Below are 11,082 nucleotides of genomic sequence, written 5' to 3'. Positions count from 1 at the left end.
CACACCTTTGGAATTGCATTCTCCACCATATGTGGCAATGTGAGAGGTAGGGTATCACCAAAGTTGCTTCACAAATTGAGTCCAGGCTGAGGTCAAGCTACAAGTTTCTCCTGCTCTCCCCCCACTCACCATCATGGACAGCACTGTGACTGCAGTGGAGTCATTCAGGTTCCTGGGCACCACAATCTCTCAGGACCTGAAGTGGGACACTCACATTGACTCCATTGTGAAAAAGGTCCAGCAGAGGTTGTACTTCCTTCGCCAGCTGAGGAAGTTCAACCTGTCACAGGAGCTGCTGAAACAGTTCTACTCCGCCATCATTGAATCCATCCTCTGTACTTCAATAACTGTCTGGTTCAGCTCAGATACCAAATCTGACCTCAGAAGACTACAGAGGGTAGTCCGGACTGCTGAGTGAATCATTGGTACAACCCTCCCTTCTCTCCAAGAACTGTACTCATCCAGAGTGAGCAAAAGGGCTGGCAAAATCACTCTGGACCCCTCACATCCAGCACACTCCCTCTTTGAACTGTTGCCATCTGGTCGACGCTACAGAGCTCTGAGTACCAGAACGGCCAGACACAGGAACAGTTTCTTCCCTCAGGCCATCCATCTCATGAACACTTGACAATAACTGTGGAACACACACTATTTATTCACTCATACACTTATTTATCTAACACACATACTCAGTCTACATTTCAATTTGCACATAATATACCTGTACATACAACTGTCTATTGTTATATACCTGTACATACAATTATCGATTTGTATATTTTTTATACCTTATTTTACTTGTTCTATTTTGTATTTATTTTTATTTTTTATTATCTGTGTTTTTTTGTTCTGTCACTGTCATTCTGTTACACTGTGGAAGCTTCTGTCACAAAAACGAATTCCTCGTATGTGTAAACATACCTGGCAATAAAGCTCATTCTGATTCTGATTCTTCTGCTAAACAAAAGTTGTTTAAAAGACAATAAAGAAAGCATATTGGCAAGCCTGTTAAAAAAACATTCCTGCATCAACATTTTACTATAATTTAACCCTTGTAGTCTCTAAGAGTGACTCTTAAATAAAATGTTATACTTGTATTACAAGGGTTTACATTGAACAGTCATATTTGATGTCCTACAATAAATATTCAATCTGAATTAATATTTTAATACAAATTATTGCATTGCCCTTGAGTTATAACTTATGTGCATGGGAAAACACATCAAATGCATTAAACACCCCAGAAATCTCTCAAAAGCACCTGAAATAAGTGAAACTCTGTGCTTATAAGCTTCTTTAATGGCGTATAATGCTATTATTAAGTGTTTTGGACCTCTGCCTCTGCAACTCTGCTGTCATATTCACATATAGCCTATGTGACGTTGCTAATGTAGTTTATCAATGCACAAACTCTGATTGGTTAACATAGATGCCAGCAAGAAGCTCCTTTCACCAATGAGAAACCTTTGGACACACTCCTTACCTTTTGAGATTCTTCTGACCTAGCGACCCATACTTGGAAGGAGGAGACTTAGAAGGAGGAGACTTGTGCAAACTTGAGACAGACATGAATCCCAGAATGCATCTCCTACATCATTTTAAAATACTACTGAGGTTGTGTCACAAAATAGTTTTTTTTTAGGAAAAATTTAGTTTAAACTTTAAATATTATAGATTTGTATATAATAGATGTGTGTGTTTAAAGCAAAAATTGTAATTTTGGACAGGATGATCAGGACCCCGAGACAAAGCAGAGAGTTTATTCTGTGATAACGGCCAGCTGACTCTACATTATCCCACTAATTATATGGATACATACCAAATAAATATGTGAAAACATGAAATATTGATTTGAAGTTTTTATTAGCTTATTTGTAGGTCAGCTTACAATTCCTGCTAAGAAAAGTGACAGTGCAGGAAAAAAATTTATACCAGCAAAACAAATCACTGCAAAATATTAAAATATTCATTATGTGCAAATGTGCAAAGTCTTTATGGAAGAAAAAAAAAATCAAAAATCAAACTAAGAAAAAAAAATTATATAATAAACTACTTAACTTAAAATATAATAAATCTCTTAATTTCTTGTCAAGACAAAACAGTATTTACAAATGGCACCAAGCACCTACAGCTCTCCAAAAATACACTTGCCAAAATATGAAAAAGTACTCTGTCATTTAAAATAGCCTTGTGATCTGATAAAATAACTTTTTTTAACATTCATAGGTTTAATTACAGCATTTTTCGCCAGTGACTAATTTTCCGCTCTCTCTTAGCCCTGAGATTAGCAGCCAAGCATTTATGGCTCAGATACCTGCATAAAAAAAATTGTGCATACTCAGTGCCCACACACCCATGCGTCATGTGTCAGCAGAGCAACTGCTATTGAGATGAATGATACCTCACAGCTCTCTTTCATTACAGACCCACCGTGCACTGAAGACCATGCATGCCATCACATCTGCACATGCTAGAAGATCAGCTAATAGATTGCTACAGAAGAGCATTTTCTGTTCCTGAGTTATACACTACTACGTGCACTAGTATATGCGCAGCTCATACACATCACACACCTCATTCTAGGTCATATATACTGCAGAATATGGAGCAGAATTAAAGATGACACAATCCTCTCTGCTCTTGTTGCTGCTCCATGGTTTCCTCCATCTGTAAGACAAAACGTCACAAAAATGTTTAAATAAAAATAGTTTTATTTTCAACTTTTTAACCCTCTAAACCTGACCTTTCAAGTCCTTTCACATCAACATTTCAGGTGTTCTAAGGCCTCTAAATTGGGAAACCTTTGCAGGTGTTTTGAGGTAATTAGCTGATTAGGGTGTGACACCATGACTTTCCAATATTGAACTTATTTACGATATTCACATTTTCTGAGACACTGAATTTTGGGTTTTCATTATCTGTAAGCCATAATCATCAAAATTTCAAGAAATAAAGGCTTGAAATATTTCACTCTATGTGTAATGAATCTATATAATATATGGGTTTCACTTTCTGAAATGAGTGACAAAAAATATTGACATTTTTCATGATATTCTAATTTTTTTAGATGTACCTGTACTACTGTCAGGGAAACACCTCAGTCACCACCGTCACCTAACTCGACACACACAAGATCCCAATCACCCGAATTCTAATCACCCGCACCTGCAGTCTCTCATCAAGCTGGCTATATCTCCACACTCCACTCAGTCCCACGTTGTCCGGTCTACAGTTCACTTGCTTGAACTCAGCTTGACTCCTTACCTTTACTTGCCCCTAGAAGCTCCGTCGACCTTGTTCTCCACCGATCCCGTTCTCCTCCTCCCCAGATACCTGCAAAGGACTAAGCAGCTATTACCCAGAGCCAAGAACCCAAGAACTCTCTATCTTATCATACTCGCCTGCCATCAGCTTGCGCTCACCTCATTGTCAATAAACCCACCTGTTTGCATCCAAACCTTGTGTCTCTGGCTTGTAGTGTGACAACTACATGCCTATAATGATAGTTAATTCATTTGATTAAGTAAAATGTCTTTTACAGTAGTACAACTTCATCTCCAGGCCTGCTGTAGGTGGCACCTAGGCTTCATTTAAGCATAAAGCAATAAAACATTTGTGCACCTTTTGTACATGTTTGCATTGCAATTAAAATGCATTTTGATTAATTGATCAGAATATTATTGTTCATAATTGTTGAGAGAGGCACTTCTGATTAATTTTGTAAAGGGCAGAAGCACAAGCCCCCAGAGGAAAAAGCAAACAAAAAGACAGGAACCATGACCTGAAGATGGATGTTTTTACAATCATACTAAAGGACCATTTATTTGAATAAAATATAATTATAGGCATGTAGTAGATTGTGCACAGCAGGTTTTTTTTGTCAGTTTAGAGGCCTTAGAAAATTGATATGATAGGCTTTATAGGGTTAATCAGTCATTAACAAACTGTATTAAAGTTGGAAATGTTTAAATAAATACAACTTCTTTAAATTTTTTTAATCATATTTCACATACCTTTGACAAAAAGCTGCGTGCTTGGATTTTTATGTGCCTTTGTGATGTAGCAGATGTACTTTCCTGAATCATTAAATTGAAGGTTATTGAGTTTGAGCGAGAAGTTTCCTTTCATATACTCAGTAGGGAAGGTTTCAGCTCTGTTCTTGTACGCCGGGTCCTGCCTCTCCACCAATCCTTTACCTTCAATTATGTCATAAACATTTTGGCTGCTATTATGTCTCCAATAAACCGTTATATCTTCTTCTTTAAGATGATTGTCAATAGAAGAACAGGGCAAGACAGCAGAGCCTCCGACTTCACCTTCAACAGTGACCTGCAGACACGCTGAAAAAGCCTTTAAAAATCAATTCTAAGAGGCAAATGTCACCTTCCTGATAATAATAATTACTGATAAATTATATGGTACTAATAAAAATATTTGGACACATCCAGTGGAAATGGCTACACTCACCTTTGTTTAACAATACTGCAAACACACAGATACAGAAACAGCAGCACCTGTAAAAAAAAACATGTGTATGTTATATCTATTTACAGCAACAACAACAAAAAATTACCAAAATGACAAAAGTGACTATTTCCACCCGGTATACACTGCACTGGCTGCTATTTGCACCCCATTAGTACAAGTCTGTACTGGAGGATATAGCTTATTCTGACTATGATTTCTTGTTTCCTGTACTATGCAATGATGCAGCCAGAACAGTCAAGTTATTGATTTGCTTTCCAGACTAATCGAATTCTGTGCTGAGCTGTAACTGCAGCAGTGTGGTGCAGTGACACTGCATAAAAAAACTACTGCATTTAAAAAGCTTTTTTATTACAGTACTACAACTATTCAGGGCATAATTACAGGCCACTGTTGTAAAATAATCTTCCCCATAGTAGTTTGAAATTCATTATAGTGCAAAATTTAGGGAAATACAATCACAGTTCAGTGTATTACAACTAGTCTGAAGTGCATACAGGGACACAATAGGGGAGAGTGTGGACGGTTTCAACAAAGGTTATTTCTTTAATCAGGAATAAGCTACAGTGATGATATTCATACTGCACATGCTCAATTAGCCCATCATCCTTCCTAGAATAAAGCTGCCACATGTGAGCATTCCTTCTGCAAAAATAAATAAATAAACAAACAAACAATCAGGTTTTTTGTCATACTGTCTAAGCTGTTTGGGTGAAGCATTCATATAATTTTAATCAGTGTTTTCTTAGCTTCTAATAGCTAGCATGTGTCAAAGATATTGTGTCATGCTAGTATAGCAAGTTTTATCATAGCTGTCAGTGTAGTGACAGCTGCAACACATTTTCAAAACCGTCCCAACATGCTGTCCCTTACCACAACATTGATGTAAAATTGCTTGCCATAACATTACAAAATTATTTTTATTGTTTTTATTTTTTTTAACTGGAAGACCTCAGTCAGTCCGTGTCGGCCACAACACCTCCAGCACTACCACACTGAGTACAGGTGCCCCACAGGGCTGTGTGCTCAGCCCACTGCTCTTTACGTTGCTGACTCACGACTGCAATGCCAAGTTCAGCTCCAATCACATCATCAAGTTTGCTGATGACACAACTGTGGTAGGTCTCATCAGCAACAATGATGAAACACTCTACAGGAAGGAAGTGGCACAACTGGTTGAATGGTATAGTACAAACAACCTGTCCCTCAATGTGAGGAAGACCAAGGAGGTTGTGATGGACTTCAGGAGAAACTCTGTTGACCACTCCCCACTGACCATCGATGGCTCGGCCGTGGAGAGAGTCAGCAGCACTAAATTCCTGGGAGTGCATATTACAGAGGATCTCACCTGGAACATCAACATCACATCACTCTCCAAGAAGGCCCAACAGCACCTCCACTTTCTCCACCAGCTGAAAAGAGCAAGTCTCTCTCCATAAATCCTCACCACATTCCACAGGGGCATCATTGAGAGTGTACTGACCAGCTGCATCACTGTTTGGTATGGGAACTGCAGTGCTGCTGACCGCAAGACCCTACAGCATACAGTGAACACTGCCGCAAGGATCATTGGAACCCCTCTCTCCTCCATCCTGGACATTTTATCGTGATTTTATCATGATTCTTTGTCATGTTGGTTTTACTATTTTGCAAGTTGTCTGAGAAGTATAGCCAGACCCTATTTTAAAAACAAAGCCTTACAAGGTAACAAAATCTAAATTAAAAAAGATATTTAGGCCAAAGTGGGCAAAAATAAAAATCTTTGTCATTATTTTATCTGTGTTATTAAAAAATAGGAACAAAGAGTCACATTACAAATACACATAATATATAAAGAAAAAAAACCACTTTATTTTTCAGGTCTTAAACAGTACCATTCAAGAAACTGAATGAACAAATATAACTGAATGCACACCCCTACTTGGCAAGGCTTTAAAGCACATGCAGATAATGTACTTTAGTGATTGCGAACAAGTGCAGTGTGTCCCGTGAGTGTAACTCTACCGCTGAGTTAACATTTGATGTGAATGTATGTCGCATTGTACAGTATATTGTGATGAAGGCGCCAGAACTGTGCGCTGTAGCACGATACTACGATATTTCTTCAAAAGCAGATCATGGAGACAGTTTAATCGTCCACGATCAAAAATTGTCTTATCGCACACCCCTACTTGAAATACAAATGAGCTGGTGCTCCCGGCCCCCTTTTCAGAAAAGGGCGGAGCTTCAAGAGCTCATGGTCCAGCATACTGGCAACAACAAAACAGGACAATCTCATGCACTGAAAATGTCAGAGACTCCCAGTAGCGGTGTTCAGCCTAGGGCTGGACAATAATTCAATATCAATAGGCTATATTTCACGATATAATTTTTTTCAGTAACAGTGATTTGATTTGTAAACACATTTCCGATATTGCAATATACATTACCAGTGTTTGCCATATATTGACTTATTTGTGGCGGTTGATTTCGTTGAATAAACAGATCACTGCATGTTTTAAAATCAAAATGCGGTGTGGTTTTATATGAATGTATCTTTGAAGGGAACCGACTGTCTTCAGAAAAGTTTCGATGTAATTTTCACTTTATCTGAAGCGTTCATGAGTGGAGCGCTGCTTTGTGAACAGCCATTACTGGGGAAACCTCTGTTTCTGCCGCTCCAAAAGCGCCTCCTGCTGGCAGAGAATGAATTTGCATTTTCAAGAAGCCCGTCTCCAGCAACTTGTGTTTTTGTTGTTGCTCACTCTTTTTTCTGATTTCTGCAGCAACTCTGAGCACTTCTCATATTCTTTATGAGGCTAAATACAAAGAAAAAGTGATCATTACTTGCACCGTTTTTATTTCTAAAATATTATATAGTTTTATAGGATGAGGTTTCATTGACTTGGCAAATTCATTTTTCAGAGGTTTGTAGGTACAGACATCTGTTCTTGGTAAAAATCATGGTTTACAGTGCAGTACCATAATTGGATTGTTTTTTACAGGTAAAAATGTTTAAACTAAATGAAAATAAACTCTACAGTACTGATACTGTAAATGAAAATACGGTAATAATACTGTAAATAAAATACAGTAAAGACATTATTGTACTGTAAATGCAATTACAGTACTAATACTGTAAACATTTTTACAGTAAATTACTGGCATCCAGCTGCCAGTAAGTTACTGTAAAATTTACAGCAACCTATTTACAGTGTAGCTTTTTTAAATATTGTTCATACCGATATTGGGATTATATTGTATCGACCAAAACTAAGAAATATATTGTGATGTAAATTTTGGCCATATCATCCAGTCCTAGTTCAGCCTTATATGTTCGAACCGGAATCAGACAATGAAGGAGAGACTCTAGAAGAAGTGACTTTACCGATTTTTTCCGGGACATTTCCTTCGAAAATGAAATTTAACCGCAGTTTCCTCCCTCAGATGGAGGGAGTCTATGGAGACTCATTCGTTGGTGCATCCCAAAACACAACACTTGTAATGCCTCTTTGGTGCTGACATTGTATATCTCCAGCAGCTACAGCAAGAAAACAGTAATGGCGGACTGCTGCTTCTCACTCAGGGCTGTGTCTATGCTAATAGGGCAGAGATCATCACAAATGAGCGGGATTTCTCCCTACGATGATGTGTACGTAGGGAGAAATCTGGAACCGTATGTTTGGAGAGACTGTTTATGATTTATTGGGATTATAAAAGAATGAGTGGGTGGATTTTTACCATTATAGGCTGGTTGTTTTCACACACTGCAGCCACACAACTGTGTTCAAACACCTTATAAAAGTAATTTATGCATAATAGGTCCCCTTTAAATATGGATATTTTTTTCTTACAAAAACACATTGATTCACTTCAGGAGGCCTTTATTAACCCCCTGGAGCCAAGTGGAGCACTTTTTGAATATCACCCATTCACTGCCATTATAAAGCCTGGAAGAGCCAGGACATATTTTTTATATAACATAACATTGTATTCGTCTGAAAGAAGAAAGTATTATACACCTATGGCCTGAGAGTGAATAAAGTATGGGGTAATTTTCATTTTTGGGTGAACTATCCCTCTTTAAGACACTGTCTTCACATAGTGGCTATGTTTATGCATCTGGCCCCAGTTCAGTAAACTTTCACAGAGGTTAACAGAAGTAGACAACCATTAAATTTCAGTCTCTTGATTTTGATTAAATTAATATTTTGTATTTCAAATGTATTGTAATAATTAACCAAAACAAGCTTGTTACTTGTTACTTGAAAATGTTTTTCCAATTACTATGCTTATGTTTTTATACAGACAGTTTAACGTATTGAAGACCTTGTCTGTGCACAAATAAAGTAAAGAAATGGCAAAATTATATTTAAGGATGATTTTAATTACATTTTAATGAATGTTGGAACCGTCCACTCTTTTGGGGTCAGTTGCAACATTTGACTTTGTCTATTCAAGAATAAATTGTATTATGATATGTACATGTTACAGCAGTATGGGTGAGTATCAGACAGATGTGGCCTATTAAAATTTTGGCTTTCTAATACAAACAATCTCTAAGAAACTGAAGGAAATTTGAAGGAAAAAACTGGAGTTTTGCAACCGTCCAAGCTCTCCTACAGTATATAGCACACTAGCACACTTCCAATGGGACAGTCACAGAAGGGCACTCTAAATTAGAAATGCTTAAAGCAAGCAGCTATTTTTGTTTTTGGTGTTCAAACAAATTATTCAAATGAACAAACAACAAAAGCAAAGTAATAATGTAATTGATCATTTACAGAAATGGTCATATCAATGATAAAGGAAAACTGCAATCTACTGCATTACTACAGAAAATAAATCACATAACTTAAAACATAGCTATACCTGGTTCTCATGTTGCAGGCAGTAGATTATGAAAACCTCTTGTTTTTCTTCTCGGACTCTCTCGGACGCCTGCCTGCACAGACTGTGTGTGACGTACGAGTTATTTTGAAACTTGACTGGAGAACAGGGTTGCCAGGTTTTCACAACAAAACCCGTCCAATTGCTACTCAAAACTAGTCCAATCGCGTTTCGAGGGGGGTCCCCCGATAAAAATTGGATAAATAAAATAAAATAAATGTTTTTTGGTGGGGTTCCCCTAGTAAAATTCACATTTTAGGGGCTAAATATCATGTTATTTGGGGTGACCATTTTCCCCGGACGCGTCCTTGCCAGGATTTGTTTTGGCTTTGTTTTTTCCTGTTTTCATGCTTGCTGAAGGTAATGATCGAAAAGTAGTTTGACCAATAACATGCAGGCATTGTACATAATGGACCAATCATGGCGTGTGAGAAGGTGGGATCTACGGTCAAAGCGATGCAATTACGCGTACATAGGATGTGTGTTCGACTTAAAAGCAGCGCGGCTCAGATCGATCAGTGTTTGACATCAAAGTACCTCGAGAGCATTTTGAAAGCATAAGGACCCGTCTGTATGGTATTTTGATGTCATACACTGATCGGTCTGCACACGCAAACAAAGCCAAAACCGAGATATTTTAGGCAATATAGAAATCCTGGCCAGGACTCATCCGGGGAAAATGGCACGTATGGTGACCCTATGTTATTGGGGTTGCTTCAAACCGCGGACATTGCACTGTGCAGGTCGATCGTTGTGTGACATTCATGAGAGCTCAAGTCAAACGAACGAACAAACACTTGCGCATATTTGCATCGCTTTGATCATCCCCTGTAGATCTCGCATTCTCACGCGCATCCCCACGATTGCCCGATATTATGTACAATACCTGCATGTTATTGGTCAAACTGCTTTTGATGTTTTAGGCAATATTAAAATCCTGGTCGCCAAAACCTGGATATTTTAGGCAATATTAAAATCCTGGCCGGGACGTGTCCCGTATGAACGGCGCATATGGCCACCCTAATTAATGGAGGTATAATCTACCAAATGTAATTCATTAATGATCATTGTTATGTCGTGGGTTCGTGCAGTGAGATTAAACACACAGGAGAGCTGTCAGACATCCATGCATTTTTACTCCGCCATTAGACCCTCATCAAGAACACACCCAATTATTGAACACGCCCTCTTAAACACACATACCATTCAACTGGTATGCTACATCCCCCTTCTTTAAGATTCTATGTAGAACATTACTGCATCAAAAAAACATAACATTCTGTTATTCATGTTTTAAAACATAAATGTTTTACAAACCTGCAGGTTACGTGTTGTGTGTGTGCATGTATATTACATACAGAACTCATTATAATCAGTGATGCTGTCTACACCATAGATATATATATATATACTCATATCTATGGTCTACACTAGATGCGGTGCGGCACGACACGACAAATCCCTGACAGAAAACTGCTGCTGCCTTCTATTTATGACGTATTGACACAGATTTCAAATGATTTTCAACGGTCGCTTTGTCGCGTCCAGTGTACTAACTAGACAGACTTTAGCTGTTGCGGCGCAGACACGGTGTTACTCACCTATCGAGAAGAAACAAAGCAACCTCAGCGTCCGATCGCAAGCCTTCCGCTCTTTGAGTTCTCTCCAGTGCTGGAAAACTGATCCGATATTTACATGGGTCCTACTTCTTGCCTTATTGCCTTAAGC

General features: G+C 38.3%; 1 protein-coding gene across 1 annotated transcript; it reads right to left on the bottom strand.

Annotated features, from left to right (window-relative positions):
• Window positions 1-2,584: 2,584 nt before the first annotated feature.
• Window positions 2,585-9,393, bottom strand: LOC107723623 (CD276 antigen homolog). The gene is made up of 4 exons (XM_016532333.1): window positions 9,337-9,393; window positions 4,468-4,514; window positions 4,014-4,340; window positions 2,585-2,667 (listed from the first exon to the last, which is right to left on the bottom strand). The coding sequence occupies exons 1-4, from the start codon at window positions 9,345-9,347 to the stop codon at window positions 2,585-2,587; spliced, it is 468 nt and encodes a 155-aa protein (XP_016387819.1). The 5' UTR covers window positions 9,348-9,393.
• Window positions 9,394-11,082: the final 1,689 nt, after the last annotated feature.

This window comes from Sinocyclocheilus rhinocerous, unplaced genomic scaffold (genome assembly GCF_001515625.1).
Source record: "Sinocyclocheilus rhinocerous isolate Xijiao unplaced genomic scaffold, SAMN03320098_v1.1 scaffold966, whole genome shotgun sequence".
Classification (NCBI taxonomy): Eukaryota; Metazoa; Chordata; class Actinopteri; order Cypriniformes; family Cyprinidae; genus Sinocyclocheilus; species Sinocyclocheilus rhinocerous.
The sequence above is the reverse complement of the archived record's forward strand: the minus strand, read 5'-3'. Positions and strand labels throughout refer to the sequence as shown.